At 40.1% G+C, this 21,666-nt stretch overlaps 1 protein-coding gene across 5 annotated transcripts in view; it reads right to left on the reverse strand.

Moving 5' to 3' along the window:
- Nucleotides 1–5,035: 5,035 nt before the first annotated feature.
- BCAR3 (BCAR3 adaptor protein, NSP family member) overlaps nt 5,036–21,666 on the reverse strand; it is a 208,721-nt gene continuing 192,090 nt past the window's right edge. For all 5 annotated transcript variants that reach the window (XM_042997925.1, XM_042997924.1, XM_042997921.1 and 2 more), the window contains 4 exons: nt 18,951–19,122; nt 16,219–16,330; nt 8,738–8,950; nt 5,036–5,684 (listed from right to left, as the gene is read on the reverse strand). In XM_042997925.1, coding sequence (XP_042853859.1) covers nt 5,506–5,684; nt 8,738–8,950; nt 16,219–16,330; nt 18,951–19,122 — 676 coding nt within the window. In that variant the 3' untranslated portion in view covers nt 5,036–5,505. The remainder of the gene's footprint in view (nt 5,685–8,737; nt 8,951–16,218; nt 16,331–18,950; nt 19,123–21,666) is intronic.

A 21,666-nucleotide genomic window follows, 5' to 3' on the forward strand; every position in this document is an offset into this window, starting at 1 on the left:
GCTGAGAACAGGCCACATCAAATTAACCTCATTCCTTTCTTTAGATACAACTGGGAAACTCAACAGACATAAATGTCTTGACTCCAGCACGGTTTCAGCATTTGACAGAATTTCTTACTCATTCTTGTAAGGTGGTGATAGCATTATTGTAGAAAATGGGAGCTCACAATAAAGCTGACTTGGTAAACCCAGAATATCAACCCTGAGGAAAACTTCTTGTGGAAGATATATATGAACCATACATAATAAATGTAAATCTGCCACCCAACTTAAATAGAAAATTCCTCTTCCTCTCCTTCAAGGATAACCACTATCCTGAATTTCTTTGTTTTTCTTAGTTTTACCACAAGGGTATTTTTTCCAAAACGTGATTAGTTTTCCATGTTTTTGCATAAAGTATAACGAATATAAGTTCCAGTACATGGAGGTTTATCTCAAAAACCACACGTGATACTTTGTGATGCATTTCTGGTTTGAGCACTGGGGACAAAGCTGAAGGACTCACAGTAGATTTACTATTATTTCAAGTGTTGGGGAATCGTATCTGATTTTGTAAGCCCTTGAGTGGGAAGAGGAACCTGGGCAACCAATCTAAAGAGGATCTCGTCTGTTCATCCTCCCAGAGAAATGCCTCATCCTGCTGAAGGGCAACATGTGTCTAAGCTCTGGTAGCAGCTGGGAAGATTGGAAGGGAGTGTGGCAGGCAGGCACAGGTGTTTAGGGACATAGCCCCTTGTGGTGCAGTAATGGCCCTTTAGTTTTTTTTTTTTTTTTTTAACATTTTGGCAACTTGTTCTGTGGTGGAGAGTGGCCTGTCGTGTGCACTGAAGAGGCATGAGGCTAGTGACTCTTCCACGATTCTCCTACCCAGAAGAGTATGCTCTAAAGCAAGTGATAACACAACTGCTCTTTCCTTCCCTCTCTTCCCTTGGCTGATCTCCAGACAGGAGTATCATGTTGTTTGCCCTCCCCATCTCTACAAGTTCACCCTTCTTGACCTAACCAAGCTGCTCATCCAACCAGTCATTGTTTCTTGGTTGGCCAATGCAGGGGCTGGGGGCAGTTTTGGGTATGAAATGAGACAGAAACACAAGTTTCCAGTTCCGGCAACCAAGATCATCAGTCCCCACCCAATTAGCCCCGTCTTCTCACCCTTTATCTCTAGTTGGGAGCACCTGCCACTAGCTCTTGGCATATAGCCAGCACCCAGGTGGTACTATCCTGTCTGTTAAGATGGGGATCAGCTGCATGTCCCTTCTCTTCAGGTGCCAAACAGCATATTCGTTAATGACTACCAATTGAATGGGGTAAGTCCTTGGAAGAGTTTGCATCCGCATATGAGGGTATCATTTAGCTGGTGGGAGCCATGTCAAAAAAATTCTACCAACCCACCTGTTGAAACAAGTGATTTGGAAATTATTAGTGATTGCTGAATGATTTGTGCTTTCATCACTTGATAAAGTTTTATTGTGTAGTTGGTTTATTTAAAGAATACAAGGGTTGGGTCCCCTGGGTGGCTCAATAGGTTACACATCCGACTTCGGCTCAGGTCACGATCTTATGGTTGGGGAGTTTGAGCCCCATGTCAGGCTCTGCTGACATTTCGGGGCCTGGAGCCTGCTTCAGATCTTGTGTCTCCCTCTTTCACTGACCCTCCCCTGCTTGCGCTCTGTCTCTTTCTCAAAAATAAGTAAACATTAAAAAAAATAAAGGATTTATTTTCTTGATTTACACATTGACATCTATTGTTGATTCATATATGAATTATATATTAAGATTTAAATATTTTGAATATTGCATGGTATCTTCTGAGACTTGGTTTTTCACTCAGAGCTCTAAGATTTATCCATGTTTATGCATAGTTCATTTTAGTGTGTATAATTCATTTTAGTGTGTATAGTATTCCATTATATAAATACACAATTTATCCATCCTCTTGATGGACAATTGGGCTATGTCCTGAATTTTGCTTGCATAAACAATGCTGCTGTGCACATTCTATGCATGTTTACAGATACAAGAGTTCTGTATTGCTAGTTTATGGGTTACATTTATCTTCAGTTTTAAAAAAAAAAATGCCACATTTTTCCTTCACAGTGATTATAACAGTTCTACATACCTACAACTTGTATATCAAGGTTACTTAGGCTCCATATCCTGGCCAATTTTTGTCATTTCAACAGATGAAAATGGTATGTATCTTTAATTTGCCTTTCCTTGTTTATTGATGAAGTTAAACATACTTTGCATTTTCTGTGAAAAGCCTGTTTATATCTTTTGCCCATTTTTTTCTGGTTATCTTTCCATATCTATTCATGGGAATTCTTTATGTATTAAGGATGCTAATTAGTTATTTTGCTGTGTAGCATGATAAAACTGGCTTAGTTTCTCAGGAGGCTGCAGTCAAGGTGTCAGTCACATGATTGTTGGCCAGCCTCAGGACCTTGCCGTGTGGATTTCTTCATAGGGATGCTCAGAACATGGCATCTTGCTTGCCTCAGGGATCCAAGAGAAAAAGAAGCTGTAGTTTTTGTAACCTAATCTCAGACATGATACAGCATTACTTCTGCCCCATGTACTTGGTAATGCAGAGCAAACCTGGTACAGTGTAGGAGGGGACAACAGAAGGGTGTGAACACCAGGCTGCAGGGACGGTCAGTGACCATTGTTGGAGGCTGCCTACCATACTAATCTTTGGTTAATTTCATGTCTTTTTAGTAACATCTCTTTGTTCTTTCAATTTATGACCTCTTTTGATGAGTAGAAGTCTGTTTTAATGTAGATTGACCAATCTTTTATATTTAATGTTTTCTGTCTAGTTTAAGAAATTCTTCCTTGATTCAAAGTAAAAAGGATATTCTAGATTTCCTTCTAAATGTGTTATAGTTTTGCCTTTCGCATGTATGTTATTTTGGTGTATGATAGGAGGCAAGGGGCTGTTTTCTTCCCTTTCATTTGCTTAACCAGTTGTCCAAGAATTATTTAAAAAGTCATCCTTTCCCTCACTGATTGCCAAAGTTCTGTCATTTATCAAATTTCCAATGACAATTTAATTACTGTAGCTTAATAATCAGCTTTTAGATCTAGTAGAACAGATTCCCCCCTCCCTCCATCTTAACTTCCTAGGATGGTGTTGACTACTTCTAGCCATGTAAATTTTAGGAAAACCTTATCAAGCTTGAAAAATCCTGTTGGATTTTGATTGGGATTGCATTGAGCTTATAGGTCATTTTAAGAACTAGTATCTCTGATACCAAATTTTGAAATCTAGGAACATGATGCTCCCGTTCATTTACTTTTCTTCAGATGTTTAAAGTTAAAAATTTTTTTCACCAAATTCTTGTACATCTTTTGTTAAAACCATTCCTAGGTATCACATTTTTTTTTGCAAATGTTTTAATACCTTGTTATAAAGTATACGTTCAGAGAAATGCATAAAACTTAAATGTAAGCTTAAGTTACTAGAAAGTCAACACTTGGGTCTGGAAATACAACATTACCAGCACTCCAGACTCCCAGTGTGTCCTCCTGATCACACCCTGTTCTCTTATAATTATCCTGACCTTTTCTAACGCACTTTACTTTTTTATGTATTTTTATGCTTTATGTTTCTTAGAGTATAAGGTGGTTTTGTGTTAAATCTAGAATGCTCTTTGGCAGGTTCAGTGTATTTATGTTTGTAATGATTATTGATAAATTTGGACCTATTTCTGTCATTTTTGTGCCTGCTATTCATCTCACTTTACTGTCTCTTTACATATATATTTTTTTGTTTTCTCCATTTTTTCTTCCACTGTTTGAAACTTTGATCCTAATTTTTCTTAATAGCATTTACCCTTGACATTCTATATACTTAAAGCTAATCAGTATGTTTAATTCTTATACCGATGAGAAGAATAACACTTGATCAGAACTCTAGTAACGAATGTCCCTATTCCTGGCTTATGTTGTTTTAATTAACTTTTCAACCTCACGTGGTAGACACTGTTGTTTTAATATACCTAAAAGCCTACCAGTTTCTCTGCTTGACAGTCCTTAAGTCTCCACCCTTTCTTCTAGATGAATTGCTTCCTCCCCACCCCACTTTCTTTCCTTCTGGAACTGTTAGCACAGAGCCAGACTCGGGTCCCGAACTCATTGAACCACATTGAGTTTGATCTGAGCCAAAGTTGGATGCTTAACTGAGCCACCTAGGCGCCCCTCTAGTTGCTCTTTTAAACTATGGCTTTTTTTTTTTTTCCACCCCAGGGCATTTGGGGCTGCTGTGGGCTAGGGGCCTGGGGCTCACCAAGGTGGCAGGCCGGCTATGGTGCCAGGACCATGTTCCTATCTGCACTAAGGTGAAAGGGAAACAATGGTGCTCATTAGTCTCTCTGACCCAGAGAGTTCCAGCAGCTCCCCAACTATTTGGCAGGGTGCTAGGGCTAGTTCATGTTCTAGTAGCCCTTTTAAACCATGGCACTTTTTTTTTTTCTGTGCCCCAGGGCAAACGAATCTGCTCACGGTTTTTCAGTACCATCCTTCTTCACTGCAGTTCGCAGCTTTGGGGGTGTGTGTGTGGGGGGGGTCCCCTTTGTTACTGTGTCACCATTCCTCTTGCTGTTCTCTGTGTGGTTTCTACCTCTTGTTGAGCAGAAGCTGTTCAGTCAGCTCTCAGTTCTTTAGGAGGAATTGCTCTATAAATAGGTGTAAATTTGGTGTATCTGTGGAAGAGGTGAGTTCAGGGTCTTTCTGTGTTGCCATCTGGGACTGGAAGCTCACCAGTCCCATTAGTTTCAAATGCATTGATGTCATGAAATATACTAACATCTGGGTACCTACTTTATATCAGGTGCTGTGTTGCACACAGGATGTGAGGAGGTTAACCTGACCAAAGTCAACTGCTAGCAAACACCACAGGTCTACCCTATATAACTATTCACTCTGTCTCCCAGGCCGAACCTTAAATTCTCCATCCCACGTTCATTAATTTTGGTTTATTAGGATATAGTCTGTAGGGAAGAAGGTAGGAGATAAGATTATTCTATGCTGATGAGTTGTTTATTAAAGAGACTAGATACAATTGTTTCACAAAAAGATATATTTTCATTTGACTATTTACATTTCTCATATTTAAAGAATATCATACAACTGATACCTTCTGAAATGTTTCATGCTTTTAAACTCTGTTCTATTTACACTTATCTGACAAGAAATTTAAAATGGTCAAACGCCTCAGTAATAGAAAGCAACCAGCCAACATAGCCAGATCTTCTCTTAAATTTGCTGATCAACACTAGCAATAGTTACCTTCATAATAAATTATCTTCATTTTAAAATCAGTAGTAATTTTAAACAATTCATAAATAAGTGTACTCTGTGCAATTTACATGTTTAATATCCTGTGGATACTAAAAGCTTGTATACTGTCAGATTTGCACATTGTTACTTTATCAAACAATAAGCCTTCCCAAAGAAGAAACTGGAGAAGCTTGAAATAATATCCTAAGGTATTCTCGAGAGTTATCAAAGCTCTGCCTGCTTTACTGGAGGAGGTTCCAATTTACGTGAGAGGGCAGTTAAAATCTGGTTGAATTTCTCATATCTTTCTGTCTGATTGACTTGTGCACCTTTGCTGCCCCATAGCAATCGCATTTGAAATTCAGTCTTGAAGATTTCACTCATTTCTTCATCTGGTTGAAAACCTAATATAAAAAGAGAATAGTTAATTCAGTTTTCGAATACAGACTGAAAGACTGACTACTTGCATAAGGTAGGTAGGATCAAAATGAACTTCATCTTGTATCAGAACTTTAAGAAGAGCCCCAAGGAAAAATCCAGGCTCTGTTTTCCATAAGGGAAGGGCAGAGCCCCATGGGTCAAGGACCTGAGCACTTTCAGAGAAGGGATACCAAGGAGACTCACTAAAACAGGACAGAATAAAATTGGTGTGCACAAGCCACTGTGGGAAAGTGTTTAAAGTACCTTGTTCTGTTTTTACAGCTTTCTTGATGTACAGTTTACGTGTCATGATTCTGCACAGTTTGATTTAGAATACCCTGTACAAGTTGTAGAACCATCCCCACCACTTTTAGAATATTTCCGTCACCCTCAGAAGTTACCTAGTGCCTCTTTGCTTTCTGTTGCTATTGTTTCACCTACAGATTTGATAGAAATGGAAACCTACAATGTGGCCTTTAGGTCTGGTTTATTTTGCATCATGTTTTTGAGAGTATTCCATGTTGTTGCCTGTTATCAATTCATTCCTTTTCACTGCTGAGTAGTATTCAGTTATACAGACATTCCACGTTTTGTTTATCCATTTACCAACTGATAGATTCAGACTGTTTCCAGTTTCTGGCTGTTATGAATACTGTTGTAAACATTTGTATATAAGTCTTTGCGCGGACATGTGTTTTCTCTAGTAGAGGAATTACTGGGGCATATGGTAAATCTATGTTTATTTTAGAGAAACTGTCAAACTCTTTTCCAAAATGGTTGTACCATTTTATATTCTCACCAGCTCCAGCTTCTCCACAAGCTGCCAAATCTTAGTATTATCATTCTTTTTAAATTGTAACCATTCTAGACAGTGTGTATTATCTCACTGTGGTTTAAATTTATATTTCCCTAATGACTAATGCTTTGAACATCTTTCTATGTAGTTATTTGTCATTTGAAGATCTGCTCAGGTGTAGCGTCTTTTCAAATCTTGTTTGTCTTCTTAATGAATTCTAAGAGTACTTTATACAGTCTAGATATAAATCCTTAATTGGATAAATGTTTAGCAAATATCTTCTTATAGTCCGTGGCTTGCCTTTTTACTCTCTTAATGGTATCTTCTGAAGAGCAAAATTTAGAATTTTGATTCATCAGCATTTTTTGGTGTGGTTCAGGCTTTTTGGGTCCTAAAATAGCTTTGCTAATCCAAGGCCACAGTGAATTTTCCCTATGTCATCTTATAGGAGCTTTATACTTTAGCTCTTACATTTGGGTCTATGATCCATTTTGGATTAATTAATGTATATGGTATGCAGTAAAGATGATTCATTTTTTCTTCTGCATATCATATCCAATAGTTCCAGCACCATTTGTTGAACGACTAAATCCAATGAATTTCATTGGCACCTTTCTCAAAAATATATTGACAGCCATATGTGTGGATCTGTTTCTTGACTCTCTCCCTCTGTTTCATAAGAGAAGATCTGCTCTACTTAAAGCCAAGAATATTCAGTCAACTCTATTAGTGAAGTAGAGACCAACAGCCAAAGAGTCAGACAGGCTGTGGTTCTCATCTTTGATTACTTACGGCTTAATCTGCTCTGTCCTTACATATATCTCTACCATCTAGATCTATAGGATCTTTGTGGTTAAGAATAGAAGCCTTCTTTGTCCATCCTTCCATGTGAAGCCAGAATATCTTTGACAGATAACATCCTGGAGGCCAGATGATGACTTCCATTCGTTCAGTTAACATGCTTTGAGTCCCTGCCTTGGGCTGGGTATTTGTTAGTTGAGCAGATCTCTGCTCCTACTGGGTTCATAGTTACTTGCAGCAATGGGAACTTGCTATATAAACCTGTAGCAGGATTAACTGAGAAATACCATTAGATACCTTTAAAGTGATTTGCTATAGAGCAGCTTAAAGTGCTTTTCTCAAAACCCATTCTAATATATTGGCTTAGGCAACATCTAGGGTAGTATAGTTATTACCCTTGTATAAATAGGCACTCTAATATCTGGTGAATTGAATTATGTGCTTTTATTTTTTGAATCCTACACTGCCAACTGTGGAGAACTTTCTGAGGAAAAACTTGAAACAGGTATGTAGTTCTTAAACCTACAGCAGATACAGTATAAATTGTTTAGACCCAAATTCTGGTTCTGAAGCAACAACTTTGCTTTATGGTGAAATAAATAGGCCTCTCCTGCCCTATATAATTTTTTCTTAACTTTGTGGATATAACTTTGGGCCCTTGAGGAATTTCAGAAATACAGTGAAGAAGAGAAAATAGTCATTCCTGATAACCACCTTGAGTAAAGCCTTCTTTCTCGTACCTGCTTCCTAAATGGTCTTTTTGCCTACAAGCCTTCAGCCCTCCAGCCTCCCACACACAGATGCAAAATTTAAAATAAATCTGACCATGTCATGACACTCTCCCATGTTTAAAACCCTTAACAGACTCTTTCTCAGCTGCAGTCCTACAGGGAAGGCCTTCCCACCTCCATCCACCTCCTTCAGTCTAAGTGGTCATTACTTAAGGCACACTTTACATGAATCCAGACCTAAGTACTGGTGGTTTATATTTCTCTCCACGCTGTCTCTGCAGTGCCTTTACCTGTGTTGGACCCTCTGATGCTAAAAGCAGGGGAGCTCACCTCCCAGTGTGACTGGGAAGAAACAGGAATGAAGATAAATGAAGTCACACAGAAGTCTAACTCCCCATATTGGCCCATCACATCTTCAAATAGCTCTGATCAGGAGTTCTAATGGTAGGTAGGCTGACCAATTCCTTGTTGACCCTTTCTCTCAGCTTATTCTATGCCACTGACACAACCGAACACATAAAAAAGGATAAACAGGACTCTCAAGTCACTTAGAGATTAAGAGAAAGTAAGGATTCATCGTAAGAAATGGAATTTCATGCCTTAATCTTTCCTATTTGGTCTTTTCCTGAGACCATCCATGCTTTTTCAAAGTTCCTTCATTCTAATCACTCTGCAGAGTAGAGAGTGGCCTATAGAACATAGCTCTTACCTTCCAAGATCCTCTCGGCGTTCATCCGGTAGCTGTCTGCAGCCTCTGCCATGAGACGGGCTGTTGCCAAGTGGTTCAGCATAATCTCACAGCTTTCGTCATTTTTTTCCCACATGTCAGTTCCTTCAAAAGTGACCTCCTGGCGCTCCATTAAGGTCACAAGAGGCATCAATAGTGGGACTGATATTTTGTTGGGGGGAACACACGTAGACTCTGAAAAACAGGATAAAGTTTTCTATGTTGTATTCTTTTTTCCAAGTTAAGCAAAGACAGTTCCAATTCAAGATGGTGACGTAGGAGGAGCCTGTGCTTACCTCCCCCCAGTGGACACACCCAACTCTGCAGGTAAATATGGAAATTCCTCTGGAAAAAAACTAAAAACTGAGCAACTCCTACATATCAGGTGAACAAAACGTGGTCCACATTGAAGCAGGTAGGAGAGGTCAGGACCCAGTCTTGTCATAAACCCCAACCCTGGCACAGCAACCCACAATTGGGAGAGAACTCAAAACTTGCAGCCTCCCTGCGTTTAAGACCTGCACCAAAGAGACAAGCCCCCAAAACATCTAGCTTTGAAAATCAACCCTGCATACATCCGCAAGACCCACAAGTCTGAGACAATCTGAGAAAGAGCTCTTAAAGGGCTTGTGTGCTCAGACTCACCTGCCCCACGGCTCACCATGGAGTTAGCCAATTAAGAGGGGCTCATTTGCTAATCTTGAAGAGTTGGTCGGAGGAGCAGGCATTAATTTAGCACACAGCCAGGGATCCACTGGCTGGCAGGCACCATCTTCATGTTCTTCCTCTGCCTTGTTCTAGCCGGCAGGTGCCATCATTTTTTCTTGCTTCCTGTGGGCACCATCTATATGCTCTCCCTCTGCCAAATTCCAGAGTGCCAGTATCTCCAGAGGGGAGATTTTACATACATCTGGTGTCTCCATTTTTGTGGCTGTTCCTCATGATACATCCCTGACCACTTGGCTCTGAAGGCCAGAGGGACTTGTGATTCCGTGTCTCACAACTGTAACAACCGGAGAGACAGGCACCCCTAAGGCACAGCACAGACAGCCGACTGAGACACATCCCCAGTCTTTCTGGGAAAGAAGCCTATTTGCTTGTCCTGGAGCTTTGGCCCGAGGGGTGGGCTTCATGTTTGGCACACAATTGGGGCCTACAGAGATGGTCCCAGATAGTGTAGGGTTGTGGACACTATCTTTGCACTCTCCTTCTGCCTTGCTATAGCTTCCTGGTACCTCTCAGAAGGGAGCTAGCTAATACATTTCTCTGAAGCCCTTTTTTTTGCAACTGTCACCCAGGAGACACCTCCAGATTACCTGGCTCTGGTGGACAGTGGGGCTTATGCTTGCATTCCCACAGGATTATATATATTTGCATAATTTAAAAAACTGATGCCTGAGGGTCTGGCTTCCAACTGACCGAATCTAGGTGCTGAGACCCTCCACTTTGGGACACTGACAGGTCTTGACATATCCGCAACTACTGGGAGCCATGAAATATAGAAAAAAGACTGCTTGGACAAACACAAAGGTTAGACAACCAAGAACTAGGTCTGGGTTGAATGATAAGGTTCATCTCCTACATGAGGCCACTTCTTCAAGCCTGAGAGAGGTGGCTGTTTGAAGAAACAGGAATATGTTCCAAATGAAAGAACAAAACACAGAAGAAACCTTAATGAAATGGTGATAAGTAATTTACCTGATAAAGAGTTCAAAATAGTGGTCATAAAGATGCTCACTGGATTTGGGTCAAGAATAAACACAGTGAGGACGTCAAGAGATAGAAAATATAAGTACCAAACAGAAGTCACAGAGCTGAAGAAAACTGAAAATTACATGAGAGGGTTTCAACAGAATAGATGGAGCAGAAGGAAGGAGTAGTGAACTCAAAGACAAGACAATGGAACTCATACAATCAGAGCAGCAAACAGAAAAAAAAAAAAAAAAAAAAAGAAAAACGTGAATATAGTCTTCTTGATGACATTCCATAACTCCCTTAAACTAACATTTGCATTATAGGAGTCCTAGAAAAAAAGAGAAAGGGGCAGAAAACTTACTTGATGAAATAATGGCTGAAAACTTCCCTAACTTGGAGAAGGAAATAGACATCCAGATCTAGGAAAGCCCAGAGAGTTACAAATAAGACCCACCCAATTAAATTGTCAAAAGTTAATGAAAAGGAAAAAATCTAAAAAGCAGTAAGAGAAAAACGTGTAATGTACAAGGGAACTACCATAAGAGTCTATCAGCAGACTTTTCAGCAGAAACTTTAGAAGCCAGAAGGGACTCACACAATATATTCAAAGTGCTAAAAGAAAAAAAAACTTCCAACCCAAGTATAATCTATCTGGCAAAGCTATCATTCAGAATTGAAAGGGAAAGAAAGAGATTTCTAGACAAAAGATAAAGGGGTTCATCACTACTAAACTGGCTGTACAAGAAATGTTAAAGGGACTTCTGTAAGCTGAAAAGAAAGGGTGTTAATTATTAACAAAACATATAGAAGTACAAATCTCACTGATAAAAGTAAATAGTAAAGATGGATTAATCACTAATAAAGCTAGTATGAAGGTTAAAAAACAGAAGTGGTAAAAAGATGTATAATGTGACATCAAAAATAAAACGTGTGGGAGGTAAAAATGTAGAGATTTAGAATGCATTCAAACTTAAGTTGGTATCAACTTCAACAGTAGACTGTTATAAATTGTTAAACGTAAGCCTCAAGGTAACCAGGAAGCATAAACCTACAGTAGACACACAAAAGATAAGGAGAAAGGAATCCATGCATATCACTAAAGAAAATCATCAAGTCACTAATGAGGTGAACAAGAAAGGGGCAGAGAGGAATGATAAAACAGAAAATAATGAAAGCAAGTAATGAATGAAAACAATGAAAAATGGCAAAAAGTATACCAATCAATAATTAAATGTAAATGGACTAAATTTTCAAGACATACAGTGACTGAATAGATTAAAAAAAAAAAAAAAAAAAAAAAGACCCATCCTTATGCTTCCTACAAAAGACTCACTTCAGATATAGGTACACATACAGACTGAAAGTTGAAGAGATGGAAAAAGATAATCATGCAAGTGGAAACCAAAACAAAGCTTGAAGAGCTATACTTATACCAAATAGGCATTAAAATGAAGACTGTAATAACAAACAAAAAAGAGCATTACATAATGGTAAAGAGATCAATCTGATAAGAGGATATAACATTTGAAAATATTTATGTACCCAACATAGAAGCACCTAAATGTATAAAGCAAATATTAACAGACCTAAAGGAAGAAACAGACAACACCACAATAGAAGACTTTAATACCCCACTTACTGGACAGATATCCAGATAGAAAATCAGTAAGAAAATAACTACCTTAACAACACATTAGATCTGATGGACTTAACAGATATATACAGAGTATTCCATCCAAAAGCAACAGAATACGTATTCTTAAGTGCACATGGAACATTCTCCAGGGTAGATCATATGGCAAGTCACAATACAAGTCTTAAGACTGTAATCCTATCAAGCATCTTTTCTGACCACAGTGGTATGAAACCAGAAATTAATTACATGAAGAAAGGTATAAAATTACAAATATGTGGATGTTGAACAACATGCTATTAAACATCCAGTGGGTCAAAAGGGAACTAAAAGAATACCATGAAAATCGAGAAACAACATACCAAAATCTATGGGATGCAGCAAAAACAGTTCTAAGAGAATTCATACTCATCAATCCCTATCTCAAGAAACAAAAAAAAAAAAAATCTCAAACATATTTTACACCTCAAGAAACTAGAAAAAGAACAAAGCTGAAAGTTAATAGAAGGAAGGAAACAAAGATTAGAACAGAATGAAATAGAGACTACAATGACAATAGAAAGTATCAATGAACCTAAGAGCTGGTTCTTTGAAAAGAAAATTGACAAACCTTTAGCTAAAGACTCACCAAGGAGATGACACAAATAAAATCAGAAATGAAAGAGAAGTTTCACCTGAAACTACAGATAAACAAAGGATCATAAGAGACTACAATGAACAATTATACACCAACAAATTGGACAACCTAGAAGAAATTAATATGTCCCTAACAATATACAACCTACTAAGGTTGAATCATGAAGAAATAGAAAATCTAAACAAACTTATTACCAGTAAGAGATTGAATTAATAATCAAAAATCTCCCTACAAACAAAAATCCAGGACCAGAAAGCTTCACTGGTAATTCTACCAAACATAAATGAATACCAATCCTTCTCAAACTCTTCTCAAAAATAGAAGAGGAGGGAATACTTCCAAACTCATTTTATGAGGCCAGCATTACCTTGATACCAAAACCAGACAGAGGCTCTACAAGAAAAGGAAATTACAGGCAATATCCCTGATGAACAAGGATGCAAAAATCCTCAACAAAATACTGACAAGCTGAATTCAACAATACATTAAAAAAGATCATATACTATGATCAAGTAGGATTTATTCCAGGGATGCAAGCATGGGTCAACATATACACACCGATCAATATGACACACCACATTAATAAAATGAAGGATAAAAATCAGATGATCAACTCAATAGATGCAGAAAAAGCATTTGACAAAATTCAACATCCATTTATGATTAAAAACACTCCCAACAAAGTAGGTATAGAAGAAACATACCTCTACATAATAAAGATCATATATGACAAACCTACAGCTAAATCATACTCAATGGTGAAAAGCTGAAACCTTTTTTTCCTAAGATCAGAAGCAAGACAAGGATACCTACTCTCAGCACTTTTATTCAACATAGTATTAGATGTCCTAGACTGAGCAACTGGGCAAGAAAAAAAAATAAAAGGCATTCCAACTGGAAAGGAAGAAGTAAAACTGTCACTATTTGCAGATGACATATTATATATGGAAACCATTAAAAACTCCATCAAAAACTGTTAGAACTAATACAGGAATTCAGTAAAGTTGCACGATACAAAATTAATATACAAAAGTCTGTTGCATGTCCATACACCAGCAATGAACTATCAGGAAGAGAAATGAAGAAAACAATCCCACGTACAGTTAAATGAAAAAGAATATGTGGGAATAAATTTAACTAAGGAGCTGAAAGACCTGTATACTGAAAACTATATGACACTGATGGAAGAACTGAAGAAAACACAAAACAATGGAAAGATACTCTGTGTTCATGGTGTCCATACTATCTAAAGCAATCTAAGATTCAGTGCAATCCTTACAAAATTCCACTGGCATTTTTCACAGAAATACAGCAAACAATCCTAAATATGGGGAAACCACTGAAGACCCCAAATAGCCAAAGAAGTTTTAAGAAAGAACAAAGATGGAGGCATCATACTTCCTGGTTTCAAACTATATTCCAAAGCTATAGTAATCAAACAATATTTTATTAGTATAAAAACAGACACCTACATCAACGGAACAGAATAGGGAGCCCAGAAATAAACCCATGCATTTATGGCCACTTAATTTATGACAAAGGAGTCAAGAATGTTCAATGGGAAAGGACAGTTTCTTCAATAAATGGTAGTGAGAAAACTGAAGAGCCCCATGTAACAATGAAAATCAGACACTGTCTTACACCATACACAAATATCAACTCAAAATGGATTAAAGACTTGAATGTAAGACCTGAAACCATAGAACTCCTGGAAGATAACATAGGCAGAAGCTTCCTGACATTAGTTTGGCAATGATTTTTTTTCTGATAGCAAAAGCAAAAATAAACAAGTGGGACTATATCAAACTAAAAAGTTTCTCCACAACAAAGAAAATCATCAACAAAATGAAAAGGCAAACTACTGAATGGGAGAAGATATTTGGAAATCATATTTGATAAGGGGTTAATATTCAAAATATATAAAGAATTTATACAAGTCAACAGCAAAACAGAAAGAAAAAAAAAACACCAATGAAAAAGGCAGAGGATCTAAATAGACATTTTTCCAGAGGAGATACAGATAGTCAACAGGTATATGGAAAGGTGATCATCAGGGAAATGCAAATCAAAACCACAATGAGATGTCACCTCACACTTGTTAGAATGGGTATATCAAAAAGACAAATAACAAATATTGGAAAGGATGTGGAGAAAAGAGAACCCTTGTGCACTGTTGGCAGGCATGTAAATTAATACAGCCACTATAGAAAACAGTATGGAGAGTCCTCAAAAAATTAAAAATGGAACTACCATATTATCCAGCAGTTCCACTTCTGGGTATTTATCTGAAGAAAACAAAAACATATTGAAAAAAATATCTGCACCCCATGTTCACTACATTATTTACAATAGCCAAGATATGGAAACAACCAAAGTGTCCACTGATGCGATGAATGGATAACGTGGGTATACTTACATACATATTTATAAATACACACACATACACACACACACACACACACACACACACACACACACACACACTGGAGTATTATTCAACCATAGAAATAAGAAATGAGGGATGCCTGGGTGGCTCAGTCAGTTGAGCGTCCAACTCTTGTCTCAGGTCATGATTTCACGGTTTGTGGGTTTGAGCCCTGTGTCAGAATCTGTGCTGACAGTGAGAGTCCTGCTTGGGATTCTCTCTCTCCCTGTCTCTTTGCCCTTCCCCTGCTCATGCACTCTCTTTCTTTCTCTTTCTGTCTTAAACTTAAAAAAAAAATAAATAAATGAAATCCTGCCATTTGGGACAACATGAATGAATGGACCTTGAGGGCATTTTGCTAAGTGAAATATGTCACAGAAAAAGATCAATACTGTAGCTATATATGTATATCTTACATATGTAATATATGTGTCAATACTATGATCTCACTTATATGTGGAATCTAAAAAAACGAAACCCAAAACCCCAAAAAGTTCCTGAGCTTATGGATATAGAGAACAGATTGATGGTTGCTTGAGCCTGGGGGTTATGGGTGGGCAAAATGGGTGGACAGGGTCAAAAGATACAAATTCCCAGGTGCAGAATAAAAAAGTAATAGGGAGGTAACGTACAGCACAGTGACTACAGTTAACACTGCACTGCACATTTGAAAGGAGCCAAGAGAATGGATCTTGAGAGTTCTCCTCACAGGAAAGAAAAATTTCATAACTGTGTATGATGTAGGTATTGATTGGATTGTGATCGTTTTGCAATATACACAAATACTCACTACATCATACACCTACAACTAATATAATGCTACATACATTACACCTCAATTAAGAAAGGTAAGCACAGAATGAGATGACTGGTAGCCCATGTCCTGTTTTGGCAACTGCAGTTCTTCTAGAAGTGATGCTGTCATCTGATAAAAAGCCTTGATGATCCATCAACAATCCTACAGATAACTCGGGTATCATGATATGTCCGGCTCAAGGCTTTGATCAAACCAGAGCAGACGTGACCTAATGGTCTCACAGACACACGCCTGCTTGTGCTGACTCTGCACTCACCTCTGCCTTCATGCAGGATTTTGCTGAAAGGCTTCAGCTGTTTCTCATAGAGGATGGCGGTCTGGGTGTATTGGTGCCGGAGGGCAGTCCATGTTTTTTCTAATCTTGTGATCTGGAAGAAAGAAAGGTGTGATCATTTTGGAAAAGGCTCTCTTTAAAATAAAGTCAAAGCAGTTGAGAGCATCGTATAGAGAAAGGCTAACCCCCATCCCACCCTGTTCTGTATTGCTCTGATGGCCCATCCAGAGGCAGCTCAGTTTCTTCTGTGTGTGCACGAATCTTTACACACACACATATACACAACTTTTTTATATAAAATGCATCGCATACATTACACATTTTTTTCCATAGAAGTAGTACAAAACAAGCACAGACAGCCTTATTTTGTTAAACTTCTTCATGAAGTTCCACTTTATGGATAAAGTTTAGTCTCCCAGAGAGTTTTAGAAATTTTTTTCCATTATGAAAGTACCTTGTGAAGATTTTGCAAATGTGTCTATGTGTGAAAATATCTGGGGGATAAATTTCCAGAAGTGTAATTACTGGGTCAAAGAATACATGCATGGTAAATGTTGATGGGAATTGCCAACTGTCCAGAGGTTATATTGATGAAAGCATGGACGAACAGAACATACAGCATTTTAATTTACTCATAATGTTTGAGACACAGAGAACACTGCCCAACCATATGATGCCACTACTCCTTTATCGTTTGTTTTAGAACAGTCAAGGCTAACACCTGCCACTGACTCTGACTGCTCTGAGACAAACCACCCCCACTCATACCATAAAACCAGCAAGCCTAAGCATCTGAGGTTTTTTACGTGAAATAAGAAAGAGGAACGGCACTAATACTTGGGGGACAAGGGCCAGCTCTGTGTTGGGTATTTGAGGAATTTCAATTAATCCTCACAATGCCCCGCGAGGCAGTATTTTGGCCTCGTTTTACAGATCAGAAACCAGAAGAGAATAGTTAACTTGCTCCAGGTTTTATAGCTGGTAAGAGATTCATTCCCTTGGCCTCTAAGAGCTGCATTTTCCCAGAGGACGGTGCGAAGCTACCAGCACCCGCAGGTCTGCTGGGACAGAAAAGACACTACTTGTCTTCCTCTGGCCACCCCCTTCTCAATGTGCCTTCTCTCCCCTCCTGTGAAGTATCTGCCTTTCTGAAAGCAGCCCTGGTCTCTTGTCTGGGCCCATCTGCTGGATGCTCTTTCTTGATACTAGAAGCTACAAAGAGAAGGCACGTTGAGCCTGTAGTATAGGGACAGGTTTGGATGATGATACACAGAAGGGATGTGATTCTCCTCTTGGCTTTCCCTGGGTCTGCCACTTCCCTCCCCCAGCAGTGCCCTAGCTCATTGCAGGGTCCGGAATATCCTGGAGGACCAATGCCAGCAGGAAGAGTCTGATGCTGCTGGAGGCTAGGGAGCCACCTGCAAAGGCATATTAGGTGCTCGGGGAGAAGTCCCTAATTGCTGAGTGTGATGTCATGGAGGGCAAGCACATGATCCCTCAAACATCCTCTTTGCTGCTCTCAGAGAAAGCTCTGAGCTGAAGGGTGACAGACACTCAGCTTACTCTGTTGCCTCAGCCTTCCAAAATTACAGGCAGTTTTGGCTAAGAAGAAATAAATATGATACAAATTAGAAACAACGTGAGTGAAAAATTATAACCCCTATTATAGGAGTCAGTATATCATGAAAATACATCTAGATTTGCTTATTCTAAATATGGAGCCTATGAAATTCCAGTATGTCTAAAGAGTTTTCAAACTGTTAGACTATTGTAATAGGAACTGACTCCCCCCCAAATTTCCTTGTGACGGCATTAAGTTGTTCAGCTTGTTTTTAGGGTGACCTTGCTTTAAATTCATGGCTAGACCTTGCTCAAATGTGCTCTGACTTGCAGGACATGTGACTGTAGCTGTCTCCCCTAGTGGCAGTGGTGGATTTTCAGCTGTGGTTATGAAACAGCCAAGCTAAATGACCCACCCCGTGGTTTTGGTGTTACTGGTCACAGACTGGGTTTATATAGGACTAGAGGAGCCTGAGGGCGAGATTTTAAACGCCTAGGGCTTGCTCGGCAGGACAGAAACGGGAAAGCGGGAATCTGGGCAATCAAGATAACAGAACAACTTTCCTCTGTCAGGTCTGTTCGATTTTAAATACAGACTTTCAGGTTCAACACATCCTAAAAACAGCCCATCAAAGCATATAAACTGCAAATGCACACTTTCAGAAACTCTAATTAGGAGGTTATCTGGCAGATGAGCTAGAAATCTGAATTTTTTAACGGAAGTCTCTTTTAGCTGACCTAAGGAACATACTTTGAGACAAGCCACTCTGGGGATTCTCAGATAGAAGCTCCCCAAATGCCTGATGACCCAGATGAGAGCAGTCTCTATTATACAACACACATTAGCCAGACAGATCATCCTCATTGGTTCTTAAGGAATACCGATGGCTCCTGAGGATGACTCTTCTTACTGCATGCCAGAGAGAAAGTGTGGGCAGTCGACAATCATCCACTGTTTTTAAAAACAGAACCGAAACACTTAGGACACTGCTTTGGGTTGTCCCCTAATCCAAGCTGCTTTCAGTATGATTCAGTTTACCTTCTGAGATGGACGAAAATAGTCTGTGATTTGCTAAGCATGGGCTTGCAGACCACTTTGCAGAACAATGAGTGCACACAGGCCTGCAGGGCACACGAAGCAAGTGGAACCTCACCTGTGGCATTTCCAGGGCTTTCATGATGGCCGAGAAAGAATAGAGGTCCCCCATGGAGTCTTTCAGTTCCACCGCCACCTGGATGATCCTATTGAGGGTGGCTGCTCGGTCCTCCAAAGAGCCCGTGCAGCCCAGAATGTCCACTGCGATGCCGATGGCCATCGTGTTGTGTCTGGGAGGGAGGACATCAGTGGTCAGGCCCAGGGGCGACAGGACGAGGAGGAAAGGAATGCAACCCAGCAAGAAAAGGGACTAGCTTTGTTGCCTTTTGCTGCCTTCGCTCTGTGCTGGCAGCTCAGATAATTTGGTTGCTGATTTCAACAGCGAGACCACTCCCACAGGCTGCCTGCGGCAGGGCCTGGGCTAGGCCTCAGAGGGTGCACTATCAAGAGTCAGGGCAGGACAGGGCCATGTGCAGCTCTGGATCTGGGGGCATGAAGAGGACCCTGCTGGGGTGAAGCTGCTAAAAAGTACACGTGGCTCCCGGTACCTTCTGCCATGAGAGGTCCAGGGAGACACCCGGTCCCTCAACACACTGGGGACTCCCATTCTCAGGGGAGCTCTGGCCACCTCCACTGTGCCCCTGAACTGGGGAATGGAAGGAACAGGAAACGAGAGAATATGCTTGACCCAAGAAGACGATATGGGTCTTGGAACATAAAAAGGGATGAGGAAGTAAGAATGGAGAGTCTGTGTGTCTGGTCAAGAGGCCAGAAAGTGAATGGCGATGTGGACAAAGACTGAATAGCCGACCAGCAGGAATTTCCCTGTAAAGTCAGACCCTAATAAAACAGAAATCTTGTATCTGCCAACAATCCTCCCTTTTCTCATCCTGTACTACCAGGGTCAAGCTCACAGACCCAGAACAGGAAGCACAGTGATGACAACGGGACTAATATGAATGGAGTCACAGAGAAGTCTCTGCCGATGGCAGCAGCACAGACCGCAGTCCTTTCCTTCTCTCCCTACATCAGCTGACTGCTTTGGGCCAGAAAGGCCTCCAATAACTTTCTTCCAGGCTGTGGTACAAGTGCTGGAGGTGAAGCCCCATCCATAGTTTTGGTTACTAAAATGCAACATGTCTTTGAAACTCTGGGGCCACCTTGTTCTGAAAGTTCACAGCTAAGGATGTCACTCCACAGCCACGCTTCTCTCTGGCCACATGTGTTGGTCTCTCTCTCACTGCTCTAGGCCAAGGGTGGCATGATTCATCAAGTGGCTAGCATTACTACTTTCTCTAATGGTTATGAAATATGCAATGAGCTCTCCTATCTCTGAGTGTGTTCGTGTGTGTGTGTGTGTGTGTGTGTGTGTATGGCGCTTGCTTGCAGTGTGACCATAGGCTGCTCCCTGACTGTCCACTCCTCAATCTCTTCACTGTAAAAATGTGAGCAAGTCTTGTTGTGAGAAACAGATGGCGTGGGGGTGTAAAAATCATTAAAGTGCCATGGGGCACCTGGGTGGCTCAGTTGGTTAAGCATCCAACTCGATCTTGGCTCAGGTCATGATCTCATGGTTCATGGGTTCAAGCCCCATATCAGGCTCTGTGCTGTTAGTGCAGGGCCTGCTTGGGATTCTCTCTCTCTCCCTCTCTCTGCCCCTTCCCTGCTCTCTCAAACATTTAAACAGTAGTTGGTAACACAATTGTCTCTGTGTGCCCATCTTTCTCTGTATCTTGGTCCATTTTGTCTGTCTCTACCTCTCTACCTTTTTCTTTCTTTCTTCTTCCTGATGTCTTAATGGATCCTAACAAAATTTTTATTTTTTTATTTTTATATATTTTTAATTTTTATATTTTTATTGAATTTATTCAAGTTTTTTTAAAAATGGTTTTTACTTATTTTTGAGAGAGAGAGAGAGAGAGAGAGAGAGAGAGAGAGAGAGACATAGCGCAAGTGGGAGGGGCAGAGAGAGAGACACACACACACACACACACACACACACACACACACAGAATCCAAAGCAGGCTCCAGGCTCTGAGCTGTCAGCATGGAGCCCGCTATGGGGCTTACATTCACGTACCATGAGATCATGACCTGAGTCGATGTCGGACGCTCAACTGACCGAGCCACCCAGGCAGCCCCGTCAAGAGTTTTCTCATTTGTAAAGTGTTAAGGTTGAGCTGAGGATTTCAGATGTTTCTTTCAACTAACAGTAACTAATTTTCCATGTTGCCTTCAATTGATTCTTTCATTCACTGTTTTTTCCTATGTTTTAAATGGCCCTTAATAAAAGATAGGTTCTCTACATCTTTAAAACCCGGCATCATATTAATTAATTCTATCCATTCATTCAACCAACATGTGCCTAAAACCTCCTGCATATACCGCTGTAGGAAGAACAATTCAGCATGGCAGATCTGAGGCAAGAAGAGGCACTAAATGTTATACCAAGGACATCTCCACTCAGTAGGCCTGGAATGGGTGAGGTGGTAAATTAAAAATCAAGGGTGGTTTGTATTTGATTCTAAAACACAAGATGATGATGTCATTTAACCTTCTGAAATGGCTATAACCTTGGCCTTTATTTAGTAAACACACTGTAAGGAAGAAAACCGCTCCCCAGACTCTAGCAGGCAGATCCCCCAGGTCAGCCCTGGGCAGGAAGTAAGCCAGGCAGAGAGGCTCCAGGCAAGGAGAGATCAGGAGAAAGGGGAAACAGATGGAGACAGGAGTGGAATTCAGAAAAGAACCTGGAGAAGCCCCCAGCCTGCTGA

This window comes from Panthera tigris, chromosome C1 (assembly GCF_018350195.1).
Source record: "Panthera tigris isolate Pti1 chromosome C1, P.tigris_Pti1_mat1.1, whole genome shotgun sequence".
NCBI lineage: Eukaryota > Metazoa > Chordata > Mammalia > Carnivora > Felidae > Panthera > Panthera tigris.